General features: G+C 52.4%; 2 protein-coding genes and 1 non-coding gene across 7 annotated transcripts in view; 1 reads left to right on the top strand and 2 right to left on the bottom strand.

Moving 5' to 3' along the window:
• Stk10 (serine/threonine kinase 10) overlaps positions 1-10,140 on the bottom strand; it is a 108,016-nt gene extending 97,876 nt beyond the window's left edge. For 3 of the 4 annotated variants that reach the window (XM_015492618.2, XM_015492619.2, XM_048815483.1), the window contains exon 1: positions 9,821-10,140. In XM_015492618.2, coding sequence (XP_015348104.1) covers positions 9,821-9,976 — 156 coding nt within the window. In that variant the 5' untranslated portion in view covers positions 9,977-10,140. Of the gene's footprint in view, positions 1-7,537; positions 7,557-9,820 lie in introns of those variants that run through there. The other variant, XM_015492616.2, reaches the window with a different exon arrangement.
• Positions 10,141-10,204: 64 nt separating this feature from the next.
• On the top strand, positions 10,205-21,500 carry Efcab9 (EF-hand calcium binding domain 9). Of its 2 annotated transcripts, XM_015492620.2 has the most exons (5): positions 10,205-10,673; positions 16,846-17,013; positions 19,714-19,862; positions 20,502-20,678; positions 21,272-21,500. In XM_015492620.2, the coding sequence occupies exons 1-5, from the start codon at positions 10,535-10,537 to the stop codon at positions 21,455-21,457; spliced, it is 819 nt and encodes a 272-aa protein (XP_015348106.2). In that variant the 5' UTR covers positions 10,205-10,534; the 3' UTR covers positions 21,458-21,500. The 2 variants fall into 2 exon arrangements, with proteins under 2 accessions (XP_015348106.2, XP_048671448.1); XM_048815491.1 differs by having other exon boundaries at positions 20,502-21,381.
• On the bottom strand, positions 15,095-15,168 carry Trnaa-agc. The gene has a single exon. It is a non-coding gene; the product is annotated as a tRNA-Ala (tRNA).
• Positions 21,501-27,054: the final 5,554 nt, after the last annotated feature.

Raw genomic sequence — 27,054 nt, 5'->3', positions numbered from 1 at the left:
GGGGGGGGGGGGGGCTTTCCAGAAAGGACCAGGGGAGAGGCACAGCCTGGTCTCCCTCCAGGGTGCCCTCTGGGCCAGAGTGCCCTCAGCCACCTGACCTCCCTGTGGAGGCCCCGCCTTGTCCCTGGGAGGCTGATGGCCTTCCTGCCCTCTGGGGATCAGATCTGTTTACCCAGAGGGGACAGTAAGGACGAGCTGGAGCCCTAGGAAGCCCCGGCCTGCACCCACCCAGGCCAAGGGTATCTGGGGCCTTGGGGAGTTCATCTCTGTCCACCCCTCTGAAGCCCAGTGACCAGCCAAAGTTGACCAGAACCAGCAGTGACAACAGTCACACTGGCCTCTTCCTGGGCGCCAGGCAGGGCCCAAGGGCTGGCCACACAGCACCGTCTCAGCGTGCAAACTACTATTTTGATTTACATTTTATAGCTCAAGATACTGAGGCTCAGAGGAGTGAACTAACTTGCCCAAGGTCACACAGCAAATGAGTGGAGCTGGAGGACGCCCAGGACGGATGCCAGGACAATCCTGCTGAAGCCCAGTGGAAGCTACTCTTCCACAAGGGCACTTTGTGCCCCAACCTCTCCCCACCCCTCCCTCATCTGGCCTCTGTGGACTTGGCATCTGCCAGAGAAAATGAGCAAGGAGACACACAAGAGGGACAGGTGCTCTGAAGGAATGGACAGGGAGCTGTCAGCTAGTCAGAGTGGGGGACTCTGGGTGGAGGACCAGCAGCCTGGTCACAGGAGACTGGAGGCCAGAGGACCAGAAAGTGCAAAGGTCCTGAGGCAGGGAGGCAGTGATTCTCTGTTCCTCCTCCCCCTGCCCAGGCTGGTGGTTGGCTCCTGTCTCAGTGCAAGGACCCGCTCCCTCCTCCCTCTCTCCTCCCTGGCGCCGGTTCTGGCTTTAGAACAACCTGTTGGTGAGTGGGAACTCCGTGGCTCCAGGGGAAGGAAGAGGGTGCGCAGCAGAGAGGAAGCAGAAAGAGGAAGCGAGAGTGTGGAGGTGAGCAGAGGGCGTTTCCGCACACCTCCTGCTGTGCAGGCCCAGGGCGCCCCAGCCCAGACCCTGTGGTCCCAGCAGCCTGGGGTGGCCCAGGAGCACCCAGAGTCCCGAGATGCCTGCCCCTCCCCACCACTTCCTCTGCCCGCCCCGCCCCTCCCCCACCACTTCCCCTGCAAGTGAGGCCACCAACACCCTCTCCCCCCACCCCCCGCTGGGCGGGCCAGGGAAGAAGGGTGGTGTCGGGGCACAGAAGCCAAGGCTATGGGAAGACATCACACTGAAGTGACCTGGGGCCCTCCTGCTCCCAGTCAGATATCTGGGTTCAAGGCCCAGGCCTGCCAAAAATCTGTGTGACGCCAAGCAAGTTACAACCCCTCTGGGCCTCTGCTTCTGTTCCTGGGACAGGAGAGGGTGCAGGGTCAACAGATGAGAACCCGGAGAGTCCGTCCCTGGGGGGCGAGGGGGGGCGGGACTCGGGACGGCACACAGTGGTGCTCAGTGAGGATCCTAAGAGCCAAAGCGTCCTGAGCTCTTCCAGTGTCCTGGACAAGGGGCCACCACAGGCTGTCTCAGGCTGGTGGCCTCGGCGCTCAGGTGTGGCCACTGCGACCCAGCCTTCACTCACGGAGCCCACCTGGGCCTGGGACGTGCTCTGCCCTCCCCCAGGTGTGCAGCCCTGGGCCAGCAGTTTTCCCCCTGATCACAGTCTGTCCCCTGGCCACAGAGGGCACCCGAGAACACACAGGCTGGCCCGCTCGGCTTAAGCAGGAAGGACGTGGTCACCTGAGGTCGAACCTGCCAGGTACCAACTCAGCTTGGAACTCAGGACCTCTTGACTTGGCTGCGAGGTCTGAAAGTCTCTGTCCCCTCAAACCCTCATGCTGACATTCTAGCCTCCAGGGTGATGGTTTTAGGAGCTGGGGGCTCTGGGGAGGTGACGAGGTCGTGAGGGTCACAGCCCCATGAAGGGGACTGGTGACCTTATAAACAAAGTGGGCCCAAGGGTGCTGGTTCTTCCCTTCCACCTGTGGGGACACAGCAAGAAGGGCCACCTCAGGGAAAGCAGGCCCCTGACACCAGATCTGAAGGAGCTGTGACCTGGAACTTGCCAGGTCCCAGAAGGAGGGGAAGAAACCTCTCCTGTCGAGAGGCCATGTTCCGATCTGCAGCCTGAATGGACTGAGCCGGTCCCCAAATGCCATCTGAGGCCTGCCAGCACCCCAGGCCACACCCTGCTCCCAAGCCCACTGACCACGGGGTCAGGGTGGGCCAGGGGAGGGCAGCAAAACACTGAAGCCACCAGCCACGCGCCACTCCCGAGCCCCTAAGGGGGCGGCCAGACCCCCAAGTGTGTCAACTGTGACACGGGAGGTTCCAGCCGGCCTGGAGAAGGGGCACCGCAACGCTGCCTTGCTGCAAGTCATCAGATGCCGAGATGACCACAGAGCGTCAGGTCCACCCTTCCCGTCTCCCCCCTTGGGTGAACAAGGGGCTCCTGCCGCATTTCCGTTGGACGGCGCAAGCCAGCGCAGTCCTGGGCTCCCGTGGGAAGCAGGCGGAGGGACCCGCCGGTCTGAGGCCTCCGGAGCTCACAGACATCTGGGCTTTTGTGCCATCTGTTCACGTTTGGTTTGGCCACCCCGAGGGCCACACCCCCAGTCCCCAGCCACACCAGGCGGAAGGGACGGCAGTCAGCAGCCCCAGGCTCCCTGATGGCCTCTCTCCTGGGCTGGCCTCCTCCTCTCACCCTCCTATCCCCATCCCACCTGCCCAGCAGGGGAGGCCATTGTCTTCCTGCAGGGCCACCAGCTACCCCCTTGGTACCAGCCACTCATCTACCTCACCGCAGCTCGTGGGGGCCTGTTGGATCCGCCCCACGGCACACATGGGGAGACTGAGGCTCTGAGACAGGCCATTCGCCTGCCGTCACACTGTCCCAGAGGGCCAGCTGGGACATGAACCACGGCCTACCTGGACAAGGCCTGCATCTCCAGGGCACACCCTGAGATGACCACAGCAGGAGGGGGCACCCACCAGTGGTTACCCACTAACCTCAGACAGAAAATGACTTTTTGTTGTTGTGTTTTTTGGTCCTGGGGATCAAACCAGGGGCACCTGACCACTGAGCTGCATCCCCAACCCTTTTTTATATTTTATTTAAAGACAGAGAGTCTCACTGACTTGCTTAGGGCCTTACTAAGTTGCTGAAGCTGGCTTCAAACTCGCGATCCTCCTGCCTCAGCCTCCCAAACCGCTGGGATGACAGGTGTGAGCCACCGCAAAAATAACTCTTAAAGAATCGCACCTGGACTAAACACGTACACATTTTTCTTGACAGTACACATTTTTCTCAGCCAGGGCTGAGCTGCAAACACCCAAGTCTCTGCCTTGCTGAGCAGCAGGAACCAGCCAGGGCCTCTGCTGTGTCACCAGTGTCACCAAGGGCATCAGCACTAGTGGTGTCTCCACTTCCTGGGTGGGGGCCAGGTGCTACCTGTGGCCCTCCTGAGCCCTGCTCAGCCCTGAGGGCACCTCCAGCTCAGAGACAGAATTAAGCAGAGGCTCTAAATAGGTTTCTGACTTGGGGACCAAACCGGCCAGCATGGGACCCAGATCCCAGTGAGCCCCAAATCTCTTCCCTTAACCACCAGCTTGTACTACTGCTCGCTATAGCAGCAGGGCCACCTGGGCTGCTCTGGGGACCATGGGGGACAGCCCTGGAACTTATCCCAGGTCAGGTGACCTCATGAGACGGTGGTCGGGGACGGGGCTCGGGTTTGGGCGATCTAGCCCCCCACATCCTGGCCTACTTTGGAGCAAGCCAGAAAAATCTGCCAGAGTGGCAGGACTTGAACGGTCCCACTGGACTGCGGGTCAGCCCCAGCCCAGCGGACAGGCCTCCTCCCAGGAGGCGCAGGCCACCTGGGTCTTAGCACTGAGTCAGGAACACACTCACAATAGCATGGACTTGGGTTTAAAAATACTAGGCTGAGCGGAAGTAAGGTTACTGCCTGGGGCAGCTCTCTTTCCGGAGGAGGAGGGGAGGCTGGGGGAGGAGGGTGGAGGGAGAGGCTGGAGGAGGCTGGAGGAGTCCTTCTGCAGCCCCTGAGGAAGCGGAAGCCCAGGCTTCACCACCACCAGTCCGGTGGAGGTGAGAGGAGTGGGGGGGGAGGCCCCAAACACCCTCAACTCTCTGAACCTCCTCCATCTGATCCGGGCAGGGAGGACGGGATGTCACTTCCCTCTCCCAAAGCCAGCACACAGAGAGGGCACCTGCGGCCTGGGTCTCTGGGGGTCTGTGGGGATCCGGGATTGGCCCTCAGCAAGAGCAAGGGGCAAAGGGGACCTCTATTAATCTGTCACATTTCATTTTTTTTAAATCACCATCAGACAGGCATGCCCTTCGACCTGACAATTCCCTTCTGGGAGTCCAGCTGAAACATTACTTTAAAATGCAAGAAGAACTTTATAAACAAAGCTATTCATCAATATAGAGTCAGCTCTGCTAAAATGTTTCTTTTGAAAACGGCCACTGGAGAGTGATTTTACCCCAGTGCGTTGGAGTCCACTCACGCGCAATCTTATGTCTGCAAAAAACCCCAGGTAAACGCAAATGATCAGAGGATGGAGGCAGATGCAGCCTCAGAGGCCTGCACCTCCACCACCTGCCCCCCCCCTCCGCGGGTCACACAGGCTTCACACCTTTCTTCCATGGCTTCCTGAGCCACAGGAAGCACCCCTGTCCTCAAGCAAGCGGCAGGTTAAGGTGCCATGCTTGCTGTTTACTTACGTCCTATCCGCCTGGCTTGAGTGAAACTTGTTACTGTTTGGGGTTCTGATCTTTTCCTTTTTTAATGCACCACTGATTGTTTGAATGTCATGCCCTTGACCTCACAAGGCCTCTGGGTTTTACTGCAAGATTCGGCAGCGTAGCGCCATGCTTTCCAGAAAGGAGTGTGTGACTTAGGTAATATTGTGCACAGCACAGGACGAGCATTTAATCCTTTTTAACTCAATAATGTTTAAAAATAAACAAATAAGTAAACACACTCCTGTAGTCCCAGCTACTCAGGAGGCTGAGGCAGGAGGGTCACCTGAGCCCAGGGGTTCAAGACCAGCCTGAGCTACACAACAAGACTCCATCTAAAAAGAAAAGTCCCGACCTGTGGCGTCCCAGAGGCAGAGGGCTCCCGTGGCGAGCCGGAGGCCCTGGGTTCCACTGAAAAATAATTCGACAGTATTCGATGGAACTTGGGGTGATTTTCTTGGTATCCTCCCAGATTTGTCGAAGAACCTTTTAAACGTTTAAAGATTAAAAAAAAAAAAAAAAAGACCAAAGCCAAAGTAATTTTTAAGAAACAGCAACAACAAAAAAAATCACCTTGGCCCACAGCTGACCCTTTTCACTCCCACCGGCTGCCTGGCCTGGCCACCACCGGCACCTGGTTTGACCTCACCTATTTCTGACCCCCGCCCACCGCTGAGGGCAGCAGTTCCCACCTCACGTGACACACTCTCTCTTCCCCACCTGCAGCCCGAAGAGGCTTTTTTCCATGATGAGGACTCGGAAACCTCACAGCGTGGGAGAAATTACTTTTTGGAAATCGGCTGCCACCACATGAGATTTGGGTGGGAAGGACCTTGACCTTGTGCTAATCAATCCGCAGACAGATAAGAGTTTATCTGGGAGAAGAAACGGGCTCCACACCTTGGAGACTGCTCATGTGAAGAATCTCATCAAATAATCTGAAAGGAGTGTGTGACTTAGGTAATACTGTGCCCAGCACAGGACGAGCATTTAATCAAAAAACTGCCAGAGTTCTCCCTGGCAGTGGCGATGAACTTGACTTTCTGTAGGCTTGACAAGTCCCAGGCAGGCCTTCACCCCCGCCTCGGCTGTAGGGACAGCCACCTGCTGCGTCTAAGACAGGCTGGCCCTCTTCCCCAGGTCACAGCCAACTGTCAAGTCAAAATGGAATCTCTGGTCCCAGCCATAAAACCAAGACACAATTTCTGGCTTGTGATGCTACGGAGACCAGGTCACTGAACCTATGAAGTAGGCAAGCGTCGTGGTCCCCAATTAGAGGGTCACTGGTAAAATCAATACTGACTTCAGCCTCAGCTGTCAGGGGTTACGTGGACCGCACCCCTGCGGTGTAGGCAGCCTGGCCCAGGGAGCTCCGATCCACATGGGTCTTCCCTAGTTGGTGAATAAGCAAAAAGTGTACACTGACCGAGAGCCTTGGTTTTGGTCCCCTCCCCTCTGGGTCCCCGAATCCCCACACGTAAGACGAGGCTGAGTTAGAGCAGAGAATCACATGCTAGGCTGTTAGGGGACAGACAGATGAGGATGGCGGGAACACGAGGTTAAGGAGTAATTCCATAAAAGGGGTCCCCTGTGCTGGCCCCTCATGCTTTCTTTTCCAAGAAGCAATTTACCTGCAGCCCTGCCTGGCCTATGTGGACAGGATATGCCACATTCCTCAGCAAACTACCTGTTAACCTCAGGAGAAATGCAGGCCCAGGACAATGTCGATGGGAGGAGCCCAGGAGACTTGGTGACCAGATCCTAAAACTCAGGGACATAAGGACAGTTCCTCCTAACTTCCTCCTAACCATAATCTGTAAAAATGCATGGTTAAGAATCCAATTAAAACTGATCAGCATGGGCCCAGGTGACCTAGAGTGGCCATAACGGTGCGGACTTAAAAATCTGATGTCACCCTGCCATCAGTCAGAGCTCAAGAGGTGGACCTCGGCAGGACTCTCTGGAAACTTCTCTGGGATCCCTAATAAAACTGGAGCGCAGAAGAGGGACATTGTCCCTCTCCTCTCTGAGACGACCCACTCTCTCCTTTGGGAGTGTCCCCTTACCTTTTTCCTATCCCTTCAATAAACCCATTCCTGTTCCTCTGAGCGACATGGCTGAAATCTTTCTGACTTGATCACAAGAATTGGGTTTGAAGAGGGGTCTTTGGCTGCCTCCGCTTCCCAGCAGGCCCCGGCTCTGTAACAAAGCCACGTTGATCATACAGCTGTGCGTCACAAGAGGACGGGGACATGTTCCAAGAAGTGCAGGGTCAGGTGAATTCGTCACTGAAAGAGCATCATGCAGTGCGCTCACACAAACCTACGCAGCATGGCCCACTATAGTCCTCGGCCACAGGATACAGAGATCACAGCCTATTGCTCCCAGGGTCATGGTGAACAGCACAACCCAAGATTAAGTCAAGCACAAGAGGAAGTTCTGAAATCAGGAGACACTGGGTGGAGGCTCAGTGGTAGAGCCCTTGTCCTGCATGCACAAGGCCCTGGTTTGATTCCCAGTGGCACCAAAAAAAAAAAAAAAGAGAGAGAGAGAGAGAGATGCTGCAGGCTTAGGCCAGCTTATCAGGTCACACTCTTACAGTCAACTTTGCTTATCAGGAGGAAGGCACTCTAAAATGACGATAAAAACTATCCATAGTGAGTGCATAAGCCAGCAACAGCCCTTTATTATCAAGTCCTATTCACGGTACATCACAGCACGCCTTACCTTGATGCCGGTAGCAGCGCAGGTTTGCGTCACCAGCATCACCACAAACATGCAAGGAATTAGGCCCTATGACTTCACTAGGCCATAGGAATTTTTCAGCTCTGCCTGTGTGACTGCGGTTCCACGTTGGCCAAGACCTTGCTCTGCGGCTCGTGACGAGACAGACTAGCCAGGTGTACCATCAGCACAGGGCCCTCACCATCTGGTTGCCCTAGTCTGAATTATGAGAAGATAGTGGGTACAGAGGTGGGGAGGGGGCTTTGGTACCGCCAGCTCGCAGCTTTGGGAAATGCAGTCATGTTAAAAAAACGATCTCTGTGTTACAGGGACCCAGGAGGGGACAAAAAAACTTGTGGGTCAGACAGGGTCCCCTGTATGAAGTTGCTGGAGTCACTGGGGAGTTTGAGCCGGCTACAGCAGGCGGAAATGACATCCGGAAAACAGGGGGCAGGTTTGCCAGCATGAAAGCAAAGTTCTGCATTTAGGTTCAGATGAAAATGAACCACATCAGGGCACAGGGGGCAGGGGAGCGGGAGGGCAGTGAACAGGAAGCTAAGAGAAAAACAGTCCTGGAGAGCCAGGAGTACGCGCCCGAACCACCAGCTGCACCTTCTGCAGGAGGCTGATGCCTACGAGCTCACCAGGGTCCAAGCGCCCTCACAGTGTCCAGCACGCATCTGCAGGAGCAGGCTGAGCCCAAGACAACCAAGGACACGGGCATGGCCTCAGGGAGACCGGCAGGGCCGAGGGGATGCTGCTGAAGAATAAAGAGTGCCCTGAGTGCTGGCAGGCAGAGAGGGGCAGCAGATGAGGGCAGTCTAAAAGTCACCCTGTCACACTGGGGCCTGCCTCTCCAACTCAGGACCTTTGCTCCAGTGGGGGTTTCCCAGCCCTGTAACAGGAAGTGCAGGCTCAGAGGGGAGGTGGTTACAAAAGAAGCACCCACGTGGGCCCGGTTGGCCTCAAACCCTCCAGCACTCCAGGTCTCTGGAGCAGGGCCTCTCTGACATCGATTTGCTTAGGGATCATCAGGAATCTTCTGCATTTCTGAAGAGCTCCCCAGTGACGCTAATGCAGGTCTTCCAGGGACCACGATTAGGTAATGAGGTTCCAGGCCAATTTCAAGTTACAGAGAGCTACGTCCTGGGGGTCCTAGAGAAACCCTCTCTGTGGTTCAGCCTCCTGAAAGGGTTGGAGTGGCCTCCAAGCTACACAAGTCCCAAGGAGAGTGACAGCTGGCTTGGGAAGGACTGGCCCTCCTGGAGATACACACCAGCTCAACAAGTGGGAGTCTCCCAATCCAAGTTTCCCTAGAGGATGATGGGTTGGGGTGGTGTGCATCTGTAGTCCCTGACACTTGGGAGGGTGCAGCAGGAGGAACCTGAGCCCAGCAGCTGCAGACACGCCTGGCCCAGGAGGGAGGGAGGGAAATATATATATATATCCCCCAGGTGAAAGGAGATTAGGGGAAGGGTGGAGTCAAGCAGAAGTGTCTGGGTCCCCAAAAGAAATGGAGCACTCAGCATTGGCTCACAATGCAGAACCCAGACAAGTTCTGCTTGCCAACTCCACGAGATTTAATCAGCTCTGCCCCACCCACCCCTCCACAAAAGAGCCCTGCCCTGGTCTTCCTCCAGGCGAGAGGTAACTGCAGTCTGGAAGCCTCCCCAACTGTGACTCAGATGTACAAAATAAAATCTGTTCCCCGCAGCTAAGCAGGCACAGGACCCAGACCTCCCCCTCTGCCCTGCCCCAGCCCACCTTTCCAGTCTCATCTTCCATACTAGGGGCCACAATTTGCCCTCCCTGTCTCTGGCCCATCTTTAGGTGTCCCCAACTCAACCGTCCCAGGCACAGCCGAGTGTGTCCCCAGTGCCTAAGCATTCTGTGTGACATCGCTTAACAAGTATGCCTCGCATCACAGTGTTTGGAGAGTGCCTCGGGTGGCCCTCACGGATGCTGAGATCCCATAACCGTCCCTTTGTCTCCCCCAGCAGCGCCGAGCACAGTGCCGGACGCCCAACGCACAGGAAGTGCTCAAAAACTGAGCTGGGGCGGGGGCGACAACAGTGCCCAGAGGGGGCGCCCAGCGAGCAAGGACTAGCAGTGAGAACGAGGTTCTCTCACAAACGCCAGGGTCACCCGGACAGGGGTCGGGCTCCCGGAGCTGAGGGCTGGGCAGTCCTCTGCGCCCTTCGGAGCCGTGGCGGGGCTAGCAGAAGTCAGCGCTCCTGCCTTCCGGAGCCGCGCCACGAGCCGGGCCCCCTCCTCCAGCGCCCTCACCTTGTAAACCTTGCCGAAGGCGCCGTCGCCCAGCTCGCCCACGATCTCCCACACCTCGTTGGGGTCCAGGTCCCGGCGGACGTGCTCATATTCGCGGGATTTTCTCTTCTCGAAGGTAGACAGGCGCAGGATGCGGCGGAAATTGGCGAAAGCCATGGCCGGGGCGCGCGGGCCGGGGGCGAGGTGGCGCGGGCGCGGGCTCGGGCTCTGGCTGTGGCTCCGGCGCCGCGAGGAGGAGGGATCGCAGGACGCAGCGGCGCTGGGGATCTCCCAGACCCGCCCTTCCCCGCAGCCTGCCGGGTCAAGTGCGCCCTGGGCAACGTCGCCGCGGGAGCACCCGGAACCGCGCAGGCGGCCGCGTCCCCGCCCCACTCTGTCCAGTTCCCTGGCCGCCTCCCGAGCGCCCGCCCCGCTGCGCCGCGCCCCACGCGCAGCCCAGATCGCGAGCTCCCTGACGCTTTCGGGGACCCGGCCCCACGCCCGCCCTCCCTGCCGGCTCCACCTGCCGCTCCCCGGCAGCGCCCCGAGACCCCCTCAATTGGCTGCGGGCGCTCCCCGGCTCCGCCCGTCGCCGCAGGGCACTCTGGAAACTGTAGTCCCCGCGCACCGCCCGCGGGGAGCCACCGGCTGGACTTTGGAGAGCTTGGGGAACCACTAAGCGAGTCGGTCCCGGATCCGAGGGGCCAGCTGCACCGCGTAGCTCCCCAGAATTTTATGGGAGCACGAGGGACGGCCATCGAGTTGAAAGTTTTCGAGCGTCCACTGATCGTTGCCAGTGCCAAGAAGGTGACCACATCAGTTCATGGAATTCGCTTCGCCCTGCCAGGCTGTCCTGATCGTCCCCACTTTGCAGGTAGGGACGCCCGGTGGGCGAGGAAACACCCCAGGGCACGCACCGTGGCTGCCAGTCTGCCGCGGGTTTCTCAGCGCGATGCTGCCTCCTAGTGCGCAAACGCTGCGCCCTTGCAGCCGCTGTCACGTCCGGGAGGCCGGGTGGTTCTCCGCTGGGTCCAGCTTCCCGGGGTTCCCCCCAACTCCCGCGCCCCACAAACCTGCCAGGTTCGAGGACTGGGAGCTCCATTGGATTTATTATCTCATGTTTCATGATTTCCTGTCTTACTTTTTGATAAATAAAAACTTTCTTACTTGTTTCCCAATTTAAATAAAAGATGAGCTCATTGCAGATGAAACCAAGGACCTCTTAGACCACCGTCGTCCTTGATCCTGGCGGTTGGACTCCCCGCACCGCGGCGGCTGCTACCTGCTTGTGACCTATAGACGATCACCTCAAATCAAATGCTTTCACCTAAATCTACTAACTGGGTTCCCGGGGGCGCGGTTTATCATGATATCCTTCCCTCGTGAACAGGTCTGAGTCTGCGAATGTCACATCCAGCAGCCCCCACCTCCGGGAAGCGTCCTCGTGGAGGTGGAGGTGCTTTCCCCCTTCTTGGTACTTGGAAAATATCCTTTGGGCAACGTAGGAGCAGCAAATTTGGAACGTTCCATTTGGAACGTCAACTAAAGACGCGGCGGTGCCGCTAATGCTTATGCAAAGGGTGCCCTGGCTAAATGTTGCCAAGCAGTTCAAAATGTTCCCACCACCACGTCGTGCTCAGAACTTTCAAGAGTCTTATCACTAAAAGGAGGAAATGCCACCCAAGACTGTTTCCACTGAGTGGAACAGGAACCAGCCCGAAGGTCAACCTTGGGTTTCAGACCATACGACCAGGTGTAGTGCGGGCAGAGGGCCATTCCCCCACTGGGAGATGGGGTCTGGGGAGACTGAGGCTCAGAGAGCTCCCCATCAGCCCGATAGCTGGGGGGGGGTGCCACCGGGATTCATCCAAAAATATGCTAGGTGAAGGAAGATACCCCAAAGACTGCATTCTGTGACTGCATTAATATGAAATGTGTAGAGAAGGCCAAGTTCAGACAGACAGGAGATGGGTGCTTGCCAGGGACTGGGTATGAAACAGGAGTAACTTGTAAGTGGAGGAGAGGGATCTTGGGGTGATCAAATGTTCTTCTAAAACTGGATTATGGTGACAATTTCTCAACTTGGTAAGTCTGCCCCAATTATCTTCCTTTTTTTTTTTTTTTTTTTTTTGTAAATGACTGGATTTTATGATATGCAAATTATACCTCAAAATTTAAGGGAAAAGAGGTTCAACAGAATCAGAACGACTGCTTTGAAACAACTAATAACTTCTGTTAAGTAACCTGGGTGCCTTTGCCTTGCTAATCTGTCTTTTGTTAGAGGACCTCACCTTGAACCCAGGATGAGTGAAGGAGAGAGCTGGACATTGTGTGTGTGTGTGTGTGTGTTCTTTTCCTCTGTTTTCTGCAACAACTGAAGCTAGGAATTATTTGATAAATATTGTTGTCATTTGCATATCTTTAATTACTAATGAGTGTCTTCATAGTGTTTTATTAGAGTATTATAATTATGTATAACATTTAGGTTCATTTTGGCAAAATTACACATGCTAGGAATTTGATTTTTTTTTTTTTTTTTTTTGTGCTGGGGATTGAACCCAGGACCTTGTACATTTGAGATAAGCACTCTACCAACTGAGCTATGTCCCCAGCCCAGGAATTTGATTTCAATCGCTATTTCTTCATAATTTTGTTAGATGTTTAAATTTCAGCTTGACTTGCTTGTTCAGAGCATATTAGTTTTCTCCCATATGTTTTTCTGGAACTACTTCCTAGCTTTAATTTAAAATTATTATTTTTTTAATTTTTAAAAATCAACCTCACTGCAGCTTAATTTACGTTTAATAAAATGCACCTATTTAAAGCATAGTGTTCAGGCTGAGGCTATAGCTCGGTTGGTGGAGTACTTGCCCTGCATGAACAAGGCCCTGGGTTTAATCCCCAGCTCCACTAAATAAATAAATAAATAAAGCATAGTGTTCATTGAGTTTTGACAAGTCTACAGGGACACCACGTATATGCTCTTTGGTGTCTAGCTTTTTTGTGTGTGGGTGCAATGCTAGGGATCAACCAGGGTCTCCCACATGCAAGGCAAGGCTCTATCACTGAGCCACATCCCAGGCCTCAGCATAATGCTTTTGAGAGTCAGCATGGTATTCAGTGTATAGGTGGTCCAGTCCTTTTCATTGCTAGGTAGTATTCCCTTTTGTGGATATACCATAATGTGAATCCACCCAGCTGTTGAGTTGTTTCATTCCTTGTTTATTTTGAATAAGTGGCTGTGAACATTTGCATGTGAGTCTGCATGGATATGTCAGGCTATAGGACACGCTGCTCTGAAATATGGCACGTTGGTGTTTGGAAAACAGCAGAGGCAGGAAGGTCACCTTCATCTGGCCCTTTCTCCCCAGAAGCAGGTCACAGAATCTTTGGGTGCCCTTTCCAGACCCAAAGGATAGGAGAGCTAAACACGCATACGGCAGTAAGGATGGAAGAGACTTTCCTTGCTGAGCTGCCCCAGGCATGGCCTGGCCGTCATGCTTCTGTAGGCCTGCAGTCACGTGTCTCTAGGGCTGTCCACTCTCCAAACCTAAGCCTAAAACCACACACGTTTACCTATTTCTTCCCGTCTTCGTTGGCTTAGGAAGACTCCCATATCCCATGAAGTGTACACCAGGTAACCTTTTGTCGTAGGGTCTCACCATGAACCCAGCGATGGATATTTCCCTACAGGTGGGTATTTCCGTTTTCCATGGGTGTGCCTAGGAGTACCGTTGCCGGGTCCCATGTTAAGTGTATGGTTAATTTTGTAAGAAATTATCCAGCTAATTTGCAAAGTAGTGAACTCCTGCTCTGTCGGAATCATGCTGTTTCCATCTCCAAAGGAGAGGCGGGGGCTCCTGGGGCTCGGACAGCACTAGTCCTTTTAGTTTTGGCGATTCTAGCGAGCGTGTAGTTGCATGGGGAAGCGCTTGTTGTGATTTAGGTATGATGTCCCCCAAAAGCTCAGGTGTGACATTGCAAGAAGGCTCGGAGGTGCAATGGTCAGATGGGGAGAGTGGATTAATCCCTGGTGGGGATCAGCCTCGTGGTGACCATGTCAGGTGGGTGTGCCGCTTCTGAAACCCTGATCTCCAAATAAACTTTTCCTCTTCAAAATCGCTCTTGCCAGTTCTTTGGGTCGGGGAGATGACAAATTGACTGACACTCTCCACCAGGACTCTCACTCACATTCTCCTGCTTCCCTCTCCAACACCAAACATTCTCGGTTCTCTGCAGACCCCAGCCGGGGGGTCCTGCAACCCAGTTCAATTCTGCCACCATCTGCCTGGAGCTGACCCCAGCCTAAGCCACATTTCCAGTGACTGCGGGGCGTGGAAACCCTACCAAGTGATCCTGGGCTGGGCTGGGCCGGGCTCAGAGGTGGAGCCTTGGCTGCTGTGCACAAGGCTCTGGCTCCGTCCCCAGCACAAAATGAATAAATGGAGTGTTTTTTACTGTAGCAGAAACATAACTGTCCCATGGCTGTGGTGGTGACCTCATCTCTGAAGGCTCCACCATCTCTGGCTTCTGCCGCTTCTTGATCACAGTGTGCTTGTTCCTTATGGGTTTAGTTTCCTTGAGAAATTATTTCTGGGGTCTCACTGGGCCCTTACAGAGAGGGCGTAGACCTACTGGGTGTGCACAGGCTTCCCTTCTGCACCACCGCTCTGGGAAACCGTGATCCACGGACTCCTTCAGTGCTGCCGTGATTTCACCCTTAGAGCCGTCAGTTATTGGGGAGGAAGCTTGTCCCCACAGCCTGCTCCACCGTGTTGATGACATCAGACCTGCTTTGAAACAGTTTAGATTATTTGTTCTTTGATGATTGGATAAAACCGTCTGAGCCAGGTCTTTGCTCAGCACCTCTTTGAGCCTATCCTTTTGGTACCTGGTTACCGTTAGTGGTGGGTTAGGTTGAACTCCATCACGAGCCAGTCCTGGCAGAGTGACTCCTGTATCTCGCTCCTGCTGTCCAGTGTGGAAGCACCAGCCCTCTGTGGCCAGTGAGCACTTGGAGTGTAACTCATCTGCACTGAGGATTAAAGAAGTGCAAAACAGACACAGGATTTTAATTTCTAAAAAACATTGATTACAACTTGAAATATATTGGACACACTGGGTTAAATAAAATATTATTAAAAGTATTTTCACTTGTTTTAAATGTGGAAGATAGGGGGAAAATTGTTGTTTTTCCACCTTTTTTGCAGTACTGGCAATAGCACTCAAGCTGGACAAGTGCTGGACCATACCACTGAGCTACCTCCATCCCTAGCCCTTGCTATTTTGTTTATTTGCTGTCCTGGGGATTGAACCCAGGGCTTCGTGCATGCTAGGCAAGTGCTCTACCACTGAGCTACATTTCCAGCCCCTTTTTATTTAATTTTGAAACAGAGTCTTGATAAATTACCTAGGCTGGACTTGAACTTGACAATCCTCCTGCTTCAGCCTCCCAAGTAGCTGGGATTATAGGCATATACCACCACACCTGCTAGAAAAAAAAAAATCAATTACACATGACTCAACCTTGTGGCTTATATTATACATTTATTGGATGAAGTTTCATAGTAAAAAGTTGTACATAATATTCTTATATGTATTTTAATATTTTTTATCATTAGTTGTTTCTTTTCATTCTTAATTTTTAAAATCTTCTTTGCCCTTTCTTATCACACTTATAAAAGTTTGTCTCTTTTATTGGTCTTTTTCTGAAAGAGCTTTTATTCTAGATCTAACTACTAGTTTCATATAAAATGCAGGATACAGAAGGATATGTTAATGCTCTGGGGATAAATCTGTAAAACCAGAATGTTCTCATCTACATGACAATCTGGACTCTTCAAGAAATAAACTGTAAGAGAAAGATGAAAGAGGAGAGAAGTAAAAAAAGAACAAGAAAAACGAGAACAGAAGGAGCGTTGTAACTGACACATAGATCTGTTTAGGTTCCTGACTTAAATAATCACCTATTAAAACTTGGAATCAACAATTAAGACCATTTGAATGTCCCCTGGATATCTGATGCCATTTAGGAATGTTTCGTGTTAATTTTTTTAAAAATATATATTTTCTAGATGTTGATGGACCTTTATTTTATTCATTTATTTATATTTGGAGCTGAGAATGGAACCCAGTGTCTTGCACAGGCCAGGCAAGGGCGCTACCTCTGAGCCCAGCCCGAGCCCGAGCCTGAGCCCCAGCCCGAGCCCTGCTTCTGTTCATTTTGTGTTCTGATAGTGGCCACCAGTTATGTTGAAAGATGAAGAAGTTCCTCTTTTTCAAATACATATTCAGATATTTACAGATGAGCTCTTCTGTCTGGGTTTTGCTTCAAAATAGCCCATCAGTGGTGGCAGAGCGAGACTGTCCTGGCTCTGACGGTCAGGTGGGCGCTGCCCACACCACTGGATATGCCTGGTGTGTCCATTATAAAAAATGAAAGCTGGGGACGGGGATGGGGTATGGGGGGAATGGAGGTGGCTCAATGGCGGTGCGCGTGCTTAGCCCCCGTGAGGCCCTGCGTCCCTCGTCACCAGTGGAGAAAGAGAAGGAGCGGCCTGAGGCTGGCCAGGCTACCTTCCTGTTCCCTCTCTGGCAGGACCTCCTGCTGAAGCCCTGCCCGCCGTCTCCCTTTTTCTGGTGGCTTCCTGCCTCTCATGCTCCTCTGACCTGCACTCTGGATACAAGTCCTTCCCTGGGCCTTATGTGACTGACAGCGTCCTGGGTCCCTCTGGTACTTGGTGTGGTTTTCTATGCCACCCGGGCAGCAGGGCCAGCGCGGTGGCACAGCACACCTTTCCGAGGTGGCACATCGGCTGTGCTCTGCTAAGCAGCCCGATTCCCTCTCGGGAGGTTGTTTTAGTGACAGACAGGTCATCGTGGTAACAAGAGAGTGGGGACAATGATACCTAGAGCAGAGCCAGAGGTGGAAGGAGGCAGTTTACCCTCGTCCCCGGGCGTGTCCCCTGCTGTGGCCAGACCTGCTCAGAGGCCCTGCCCAGCGTTCCAGTTCCAGTTCCGAGGCGGAACCCTCCATTCTGCTTCAGGCTGCCAGAGCCGCTGGCTGCAAGGGGCCGAGATGAAACTGAAACAAGGGTCCTTCCTGTGGTACCTCTACCTGGACAAGATATACTGCCTGCTGTCCCTGCGGAACGTGAAGGCGCTGGTGGAGTACTTCTACCTGCTGGACGTGCACCGCAGAAACACCTTGAACGGTCAGTGCCGCCCACAGGCTCCCCCCCTGGCTGGTGGCTGATGCCCAGGCAAACTCAGAGCCAGGAACTGGTGAGCGAGCACTTGTCCTCTTCCAGAGGAAGCACGGACAGGAATGGCCAACCGAGAGCTAAGACGGGTGGCCATTTGTGGGGACCCGGGGAGCAGGCCGGGGGCAAGTCCACCCACTACTAACGGGTGGTCCACCCATCAGGCTGTGGTAGTTGGAAGCATCCGCTTCAAGGCTGCTACCTAGAAGTACAGGGGAACCCAGGCTGGGGCGTACTCAGTGGCAGGGCACAGGAGTCCTGGGTTGGGTCCCCAGTGCGTGCGCACTCACCATGGAGTCCACATCAGAGGGGACCATGCTTAGCACAGTGCCTGGCGCAGCTGGTGACTTAAGGAAGGGTCGTGGTTATTGTGAGTATTATTGGAGGCAGAGGCCCCTGTCAGCAAGACTCTCCTTCTAGCCTGTCCAGTGGGAGCTGGTGTCAGATGGTCAGGTGACCCTTCTGGTGCTGCTTGTGAGTGACCAGAGAACACCAACAGTCCCAGTCCTGCCATCGAGCCCACAAACTAAGAGAGACCAATTAAAACACCTCAGGGTCTTTTTAGCATTGAGTAAAAAATCAGTTATCCCATCTTCGCGTGCACCCCAAACTCAAAAGACTGACATCATTCGTAAGAAGGGTGTCCCCCAGTTGAGATTTCCAAGAATTCATTTAATTTTAAAAAAGCAAATGATAAAGGGGCTTGGGACTCGATGGAGAAGCAGGTGCCTAGCTAGCACAAGGCCCCAGGCTCCAGGCTGAATACAGCATGGCGGAAATAACAAAATCAAGAGAGAACAGCTTCTCCTCACAGCTTAGCGCCCAGCTCTGCCACTCAGCTGCCACCAGTCATCCGCGGGCTCCCCCTGACATAGCAGTTGAGGTTCGTATGTTGCCAAGTCTGCAGAGAAGGCAGCTGTGGGCTCCCTGGCTGTGCACGAGGTCCAAGGCAGAGACCCAGGGCTTTCTGACTGCACAGCCCACCTGGGTCTCTGGACTGTTTGCTGGGTGATCTGGTCTCCATAGTAACCAATCATGCCTGGAAGATACACACCTGAGGTCAAGCCACGAACACTTTGGCTTGAAAGGCTGAAGTCGTGGCCTTAAAGCTCACCTGGGGTGCCAGGGTTGACCTGAGTCCTCGGAGCCCAGTGGCCAGAGTCAGCTGGTTTCAAAACTGCACTTATTAAGTAGCTATTAGGTCCTGCAGGAAACCTTTCCCAGGGAGCAAGCACCCAACATCACTTTGGGTGGCTCCCTGCTGTTCAGACCTGGTGGGGCACGGAAAGGAGACCAGGAGGCCATAGAGACCCCCAGATCCTGACGTTGTGACGGTGGGTTCTCTGTGCTCTTGGCTTCAGTGGGACTCTAGATGACAAGGGAGGGCTCACATACTCATGGAACCAGGAGGTGGTTTCTTTTTTTTGGGGGGGTGGGGGGCTACTGGGGATTGAACTCAGGGCACTCGGCCACTGAGCCACGTCCTCAGCCGTATTTTGTATTTATTTAGAGACAGGGGCTCACTGAGTTGCTGAGCATCTCGGTTTTTGCTGAGGCTGGCTTTCAACTTGTGATCCTCCTGTCTCAGCCTCCCGAGCCGCTGGGATCACAGGTGTGTGTCACCGCACCTGGCTCAGGATGTGGTTTCTGTAACCAACAGGCAAGGGGGGATTACACGTTGACAGGTTCACGTGAAAATTCCTCATGGTGACTGTGGACAGCCACACACACTGCATACGTGAATGGCCCACTGTTAACCCATCCTGTGCTCCCCAGGACCCGGGGCCCAGGGGCGGCACGGCATGTGGGGCCTCCTCTCGTGTCTACACCACAGTGATTTATCCTGACTGTCTGACAGAATGTGCTTTAATTAATGCCCAGAAGATCCAGCTCCACTGTGAAGGGGCAAGGCTGGAGAGTCCCGTCCACCCCATGGGAAGCCCAGCTCTGCCACTCAGCGGCCACCAGTCACATCCCCTGGGAGTGCAGAAATGTGGACCCAGTCTTGCCCGTGTTTCCTGAGTCAGAATCTGTGGTGATAAGCCCCCAAGTGGCTGGATCGCCCGTTGAGGGGGTGGTGCCTGCTTCCCTGTAAGGCTGCAGGAGGTCACCGAGGTGTGGTGTTTTAAATGCCCTGCATGTCAGATGGCCACAAGGTCTGCTCCCTTCTCGTCCCAGCCAAACACGTCTGCTTATATATCCTTGAGGGTCATCGATACTTTTCTAGAAGAGGAATTTTTTAAGTTCCTCTGATTTTAATTATCTCAAAATAAAGGCCCAGGTAAAATATTAGCATCTCCCAGAGAGAATTAAACTGTCCCTCCCAGGTAGGAGCACACTGTGCCTGTGTGTGTGTGTGTGTGACCTTGCCTCCGTGCCAGGGACAGGGACTTCTGCGGCTCGGAGCACGTGGCTGGGGTCAGCCCTGATCACAGTCTCCTTCTCCATGCCTCCGGGCCCAATGCTTGTCCACACAGCTCAAAAGAGCGTGGGCCCGAGGGGCTGTGGGAGGAACTGGGGAAGCCAGAACCAACAGCCCATCATCCCCCTGCCCATCCAGGGGGCATCGGGCATCCCTGCCGTCCAGGAGGCTCCCAGCTGCTGGTGTTTGCAGCTGCTCTGGACCGACCCTCTCTTGACCACCCTCCACAGATGTGCTCTTCTTCCACTTCCTCTGCCACATCACCAACTTGAAATCGAGACAGATCAAGATGGTGTTCGACATGCTGGACTGGAACGCCATGGGCGAGATTGGCTTCGAGCAGTTCTACATGTTGGTTTGCATTCTGCTGTCACACCAGGCAAGTAGCGAGCGAGGCCAGCCCGGGGAGGCTGAGCTGGCCACTGCCTCCACCTGGCAGCTGCCTCCCCCGGGCCACAGGTAGCGCTTTATAGTTTTCCCTCCTTTCACTACAAACTAGAGGAAGGGAAAAGGAGGGGGTGTGACTTTAGCTCCTGGATGGTCTGTCCAGAACCTGCAGGTCTGCGCCATGCCACAGGCGGCCCTGCCCACCTGAGCCCTCCCACAACCCACCTCCCCCAACCTCGGCCCCACCTGTCTGCCGTCCTTGAGGGCTCTCCATCAGTGACCTCCAGTGCCCCGCCAGCCTTCTGCCCAGAGTTTTCTGCAGGACCAATGAAGCAAGGGGCTTCCTGGGAGGTCCATCTGCTCCTCGTCCAGTTCTGTGGATTTGCACCTTTCCACTCCTTGAAAGGGACCTCGTGTGGTCAGCCCCACCCCAGTGCCACTGTGTTCCCTGCGGTCTCCTGGGTGAGGCAGTGGGCTGCTGTAGCTGCAGGATGGCCAGCTGATGTCCCCTGTGGGGCACAGCCCCTCGCCTGCAGCCCTCCAGGGAAGGTGCTGACTGAACAAGCCCGGGGCTGCCAGGAGTGGAAGGCAGGCCAACTCGTCCCCGTCTTACATATTTCTCTCAAAACAGAACCATCTGGAAGAACAGTTCATGTACCGCCATTCGCGGCCTGTGTTTGACCTGCTAGATCTGGATGGGGACCTGAAGATCAGCCCCGACAACTTCTGCATGTACAGATTCCTCTTCAACATCGAGAAACAGGAGCTCAAAGAACTCTTCCACGACTTTGACATCACGGGCGACCATGTGAGTGCAGCGCCCTGTGCTGGGCTGCGTCTGGACCCCAGCCCTCCACGCACCTGGCCGGGCAGGGCAGGGGAGACTGCAGCCCAAGGCCTGGGCCGGGATCCGAAAATGGGGGGTAGGGGCACAGCTCCTGGAGGCAGGGATGGGCTCGTGCCACGTGGTGGACCTGGAAGCCCCCTGCAATGTGAGAGTAAGCGTGTCACAGGGTGGCACTGGCTGGGAAAGGCTTATAGATCTGAACTAGCAGAAAGGGGGAATTCTAGGATGGGGTCCAAAGAGCGAAGTCCTAAGCAGGCCATGGTGGAGTCGATGAGGTTGAGGGGGGTCCCTGCTGGGCACACGGGAAAGCTGAGGTGGAAAAGGCTGGATCATGCTGGGAAGAGCCCTGGGGGCCGCCCAAGCATCTGCCCTTGACCCTTGTCCCCCTAAGAGTCCACAGAGGCGCTCTTCCTGGGCACTATTATCACACTACAACCATGTCCTAATCATTGCGCCTGAGTTTCCAAATTTCTAAATACGATAATAAGCCTATTGTCATGCTAGAAAGTAGCCAACCTTCCTGAAATAATTTCTTTTTTTTCTCCCAACTGAAGCGTCTTAATTACAAGGAATTTAAGCTATATACAATCTTCTCCACGGACAAATCCCAGAATAAAGGGAAGGAGAAAAAGAACTTGAAATTGAAATCCACGCTAATGAAGAAAGTGTTCCAACAAGTTGGCATGAGCCATAAGAGTCTCTTGGAAAAAATGAGATCCAGAAGTAGAGAATATCATTAAAACGACAGTTGTCACATGTCTAGGAATAAATATGAGCATTCACACAGGCCTTGCTGTCCACTTCCATACACGGAGGGTCCAGGTGAACTCTGCTCAGTTGGCAGGATTGGCAGTTCTGGGGTGCCAGGACAGAGCCCGGGGCCGTGCACCCCAACTAGCGGCAGCCCAACCTCAAGTTACTGTCCTTCTGCTGACAGGGCTGCTCTTGAGGTCAGCTCTGCTCACTAGGGCCCCGTGTATGTGTCCAGGGTGACCAACACTTCCTGGAGCCAGGCGGCTGCAGGGCAAAGCTCCCCTGATCTCTGCTGCCAGGTCCAACCCTCACACCTCTACTCTCTCCTTCCTTAGGCCCAGACCCCTGGATGCCAGGCTGCACACTGGCCAGGGGTGACGTGCCTCCGTGTCAAGAGTTGGCTCTAAGGACATGGAGGCTGTCTTGTTCTTTTCTTTCTTTCTGAGACAGGGTCTCAGTATGTTATGCAGGCTGGTCTCCAACTCCTGGACTCCAGGGATCCTCCGGCCCCCGCCTCCCTGGTGCTGGACTCTGGGCGAGTGCCGCTGCCTGGCTCAGCTGTGTTCTCAGAACCTGAACTACTCTCTGATGAGTTAGTTGTTGACTAGAGTAATCATGGCGTGCCCTGTATACTTTTAATTCTTGTGTAATTAACGCTTTGAGTAATTTGAAAGTATTTTTGGCATTAGGCTTGTGACACCTCCCTGGCTGACTGGATCATGACTTTAGTAATGGCAGCTGTCTATAATATGCTTGCTATGGGGTGAACAGTGACTTACATGACCTATGTAATTTTTTTCCGGTACTGGGGATTGAACCCCCTAGGGTGCTCTATCACTGAGCTACATCCCCAGCACTTTTAAAATTCTGAGACAGGAGCTTGCTAAATTGCCCACACTGCCCTTGAACTTGAGATCCTCTTGCCTCATCCTTCCAGATAGCTGGGATTACTGGCCAGGCCACCATGCTGGCTTTGTTTAGCCTTTAAACCCTGTCAATCAGGTGTCACTACCATCAATTTATAGATGAGGAAATTGAGGCCTAGAGATTAAGACCCTTACCCAAGAACACATGGCTCATGCTGGCAGAGCCAGGGCTCAAATTCAAGGTCAACTAAGTCAGCCTGTCTTACCAGCAGGGATCTCAGTAACTCACTTCCTTTTAGCAGATTCTGTTTAAGTTTAAAGCTGGCAACTCATTGGGTCAGAAATCTCACCTGCTTAATGTTAATTACAACTCTTACCACAAATCTCTGAGGAACAAGTTTTGGGAGTGAAGAAATATAGGTCGTTTACTATAAACCAAGGATTTCTTATGGACACATTAAGTAATGCTGACCTGAAGGCCAGTTCAAGCAGTTCCATCATGGAAGGTCAAGTTGGATCACAAGGTGTCAGGATTAACTGGCAAGAACACTGCCTGCTGGAGACTGTCATCATTCCTCCATCAAACTGGTACTAGGAACTGTTAATTTCTGTGAATCCTCTCCATATTTCCTTTATTAGACATGGTTTTCTTATTAATTTTTTTTTTTAGTTCTAGATGGTCATGATGCCTTTATTTATTTTAGGTGGTGCTGAGGATCGAACCCCGTGCTTCACACATGCGAGGCACCACTGAGCCCCAGTCCCAGCCCTAGAAAGGGGGTTTTGATAACATACCTGTGACCACGCTCAATGTCATTGTCAGCAAAAAAGATCTTCTCTCTTTCCCGCAATGGTACCATAAAAACTGGATGGAACTAGCATAAAAAAACCTACCAGCTGCAGTCACATCTGTTTCCCACATAGAGACAACAGCATCTCTCTCCTGGAGTTGTTAACACCCAAAAGATGCACCGCCTCACAGCAGCGCCTTCCTTCCTCTGACCCGAGGTCCATCCGTGCCTCATCACCTCCCAAGGCCAACAGCTGCACCCCGCCCTGCTCCCCAGCTTCTCGCTCCCCAGCCCTCGCCCCCCACTTCTCGCTCCCCAGCTCCTCGCCCCTGCACGCATAGCCCTCTAGCTCCGCCCCTTCTGGGGCAGCCTCCATGGCTTTTGCCACCAGACAGCCCAGGAGCTAGGTGTGGTTTGAGGGAAGAAACTGAAGTATGAGTTTCTCTTCCACCTTCCAGGGACGGTCCTGAGGTGCAGAAAGATCCATGGGCTGTGATTTTTCAGACGTGGCCACTAAGGCCACCAAAATACTGAGTCCTTTGTTTCAGAAAGGGGCAGGGAGGTTTTTAGCTTGAGTCCATCCCATTTATTGATTCTTGATTTTATTTCTTGCGCTATAGGAATCTTATTAAGAAAGTCAGGGCCTAATCTGACGTGATGAAGATTTGGACTACTTTCTCTTCTATTAGGCGCAGGGTCTCTGGTTTAATTCCTAGGTCCTTGACCCACTTTGAGTCGAGTTTTGGGCATGGTAAGAGATAGGGGTTTGGTATCATCTTGTTGCATTTGGATTTCCAGTTTTCCCAGCACCACTTGTTGAAGAGGCTGTCCTTTCTCCAATATACATTTTTGGTACCTTTGTCTAGTATAACTGTATCTATGTAGGTTGGTCTCTGTGTCCTCTATTCTATACCATTAGTCTACCAGTCTATTTTGGTGGCAATACCATGCTGTTCTTGTTACTATTGCTCTGTAGTATAGTTGAAGGTCTGGTATAGTGATGCCACCTGCTTCACTCTTCTTGCTAAGGATTGCTTTAGCTATTCTGGGTCTCTTATTTTTCCAGATGAATTTCATGAATGCTTTTTCTAAGAAATCATCAGTGAGGTGAAGAGAGAACCTACAGAATAAGAGCAGATTTTTACCATATGCACATCAGATAGAGCACTAATATCTAGGATATATAAAGAACTCCAGAATCTTAACACCAAAAAAACAAATAACTCAATCAATAAATGGGCCAAGGAACTGAATAGGCACTTCCCAGAAGATGATATACAATCAATTAACAAATATATGAAAAATGTTCAACCTTTCTAGCAATTAGAGAAATGCAAATCAAAACTACTCTAAGATTTCATCTCACTCCAGTCAGAATGGCAGCTATTATGAAGACAAACAACAATAAGTGTTGGCGAGGATGTGGGGAAAAAGGTACACTCATACATTGCTGGTGGGACTGCAAATTGGTGCAGCCAATATGGAAAGCAATATGAAGATTCCTTGGAAAACTTGGAATGGAGCCACCATTTGACCCAGCTATCCCACTCCTTGGTCTAAACCCAAAGGACTTAAAAACAGCATACTACAGGGACACAGCCACATCAATGTTTATAGCAGCACAATTCACAATAGCTAAACTGTGGAATCAACCTAGATGGCCTTCAGTAAATGAATGGATAAAGAAACTGTGGTATGTATGTATGTATGTGTGTGTGTACACACACACACACACACACTGGAATATTACTCAGCATTAAAAGAAAATAAAATCATGGCATTTACAGGTAAATGGACAGAGTTGAAGAATATTGTGTTAAGTGAAGTAAGCCAATCCCCAAAAAACAAATGCCAAATGTTTTCTCTGATGAGGATGCTGATCCATAATAGGGGGCTGGGGGGACATGGGAGGAATGGAGGAACTTTAAAAAGGGCAAAGGGGAGGGACGAGAAGGGGGGATAGGGGGATAGGAAAGATGGTGAAATGAGATGGATGTCATTATCCTAAGTTCATGTATGAAGACATGAATGGTGTGACTCTACTTTGTGTACAACCAGAGACATGAAGAATTGTGCTCCATATGTGTACTATGAATTGAAATGCACTTTGCTGTCATATGTAACAAATTAGAACAAATAAATACACTTTAAAAAAGAAAAGAAAAAAAGGGGGAGAGAGGCAAGAATGAGTCAAAGATAGGAAGCATAATTCTTAAGACGAGCTTTCCCCTCTTACCTGGAAATCAGGGTGGCTACAAAATCTAGTGTGAATTGGCTCAGATTTTCAAAATCTTCCTTTTAAAAGCATCTCCATAAATGGGATGGATATAGAATGGTATCAGAAAAATGCATTTATCTCTAATGGGTCCAAACTGAAATTCGGTATAAAAATGAAAATTTAAATGCACCAGTAAAGTGACACTCCTTTGTGACTAGGAGTACAAAGAAAACAGCCTATCAATACCAACTTTAGGTACTTTTTTTCTCATTTATATTATGTGACTTAAAACATTTTTCAGATGTGCATATAGACCTGGGAGTGCAGCTCAGGGTAGAGGGAGTACCTTGGCATGCGCAAGGACCCAGTTTCAATCCCTAGCACTGCAAAAAAAATAAAGTGTATGTAGATCGTTTGAGTTAATAAACTGAGTGTAGATTAAGTTAATAAATGGAGTTTCCACAGTCGAGTTGGAATTTCTTGGTCACATGTATGTTCCAGGGTGTGGTCCATCCATGGATGGACAGGGACAGCAGACCTGATAGATGTGGACACAGCTACCTTTTCAGCCCAGGGCCCTGGACAGGCTCCTCTGTGATCTGTACCAGCCATAAGTATGGAATTCTGAAGGGAGCTAAGGCAGCTAAGCCACCCTCCACTAGCGCTCAGTCTCCCATTTGCTCACCACTCTAACCTCTGACCTTGAAGACTGGCAACCAGAGCAACTGTGCTGACATTTGCCAAGATGGGACCCTTGCCACCTGAGCAGCCTGCACTTCATCCCTTCAGGGGGATGACAGCCTGAAAGGGCCACGTCATTAGAGACCCCAATAGAAACAAGAGGAGACTGGAACAGGGGCCGCCAGCTGCTCTCCTTCCCTCTCCTCCCCAGTAAGAAACTCGGCACAGCTGCTGCTAGTCTGTCCAGTAGGAACATCAGTAAAAAGCACCTTGCGGGGCTGGGGCTGGGGCTGGGCTGGGGCTGGGGCTGGGGCTGGGGCTGGGGCTGGGGCGCAGAGCCCGCCTAGCAGGAGTGAGNGGCTGGGGCTGAGTGGTAGAGCGCTCGCCTTGCATCCCTGGAGCACTGGGTTCGAGCCTCAGCAACCCATAAATAAATAAAATAAAAGTATGGGTCCACCTGCAACTAAAAAAAGAAGCATATTGTGTTTAAAAACTACCAGAAAACAAGAGCTCCCCATTAACAGGACAGACAGATGGAAAAAGCCCAATCAGGACTGTCACCTCACTCCTTTCCCAACCCCACAGAGATCTCTGAAGTCTCAGAGGGGGAAGGGAGAGTCTTTTCGCCTTGGTGTGTTTGGACTGATGGTTTCACAGGCACGTGCTGCCTATTCTGAAAACCATTTAAAAATCTGAACAAAATCAAACCTGTTACTTTGATCCAAAAATGGATAATAAATGAGCTTAGTGCTTCCGAAAACCTGAACTGTGAGTTGATCTGCAGGATGATTTTAGGAGAAGAGAAAACCAGCTGATTCAGACCCAGAAGTCAGTGCAGAGCGAGGCGTGTCTGCAGCACTGCGCAGGAGTTGGCCCAGTGAGCCTGAGGGGGTGACGAAGACCTTGATCTTTACTGGGCTGAGGCTTCAGGAAGGAGGAAACCTTCACACACTCATTTGAACAAGGCGGATCACCCTTATGAGGAGAGCAACAGATAAAACCCCAGAATAAAGGCAAAGACAAAGAGA

The sequence above is a fragment of the Marmota marmota genome, unplaced genomic scaffold, assembly GCF_001458135.2.
Source record: "Marmota marmota marmota unplaced genomic scaffold, marMar, whole genome shotgun sequence".
In the NCBI taxonomy this organism is placed as follows: domain Eukaryota; kingdom Metazoa; phylum Chordata; class Mammalia; order Rodentia; family Sciuridae; genus Marmota; species Marmota marmota.
This window is presented reverse-complemented; position numbering and strand designations above follow the sequence as displayed.

What these genes read in the sequence shown, in the direction of transcription:
- Efcab9 (XM_048815491.1), top strand. Translation starts at nt 10,535, where the DNA reads ATGGGAGCACGAGGGACGGCCATCGAGTTGAAAGTTTTCGAGCGTCCA. An exon ending in CCGCAGAAACACCTTGAACG is followed by an intron (nt 17,014 to 19,713) that starts GTCAGTGCCGCC and finishes CACCCTCCACAG; the next exon opens with ATGTGCTCTTCTTCCACTTC. An exon ending in GCATTCTGCTGTCACACCAG is followed by an intron (nt 19,863 to 20,501) that starts GCAAGTAGCGAG and finishes CTCTCAAAACAG; the next exon opens with AACCATCTGGAAGAACAGTT.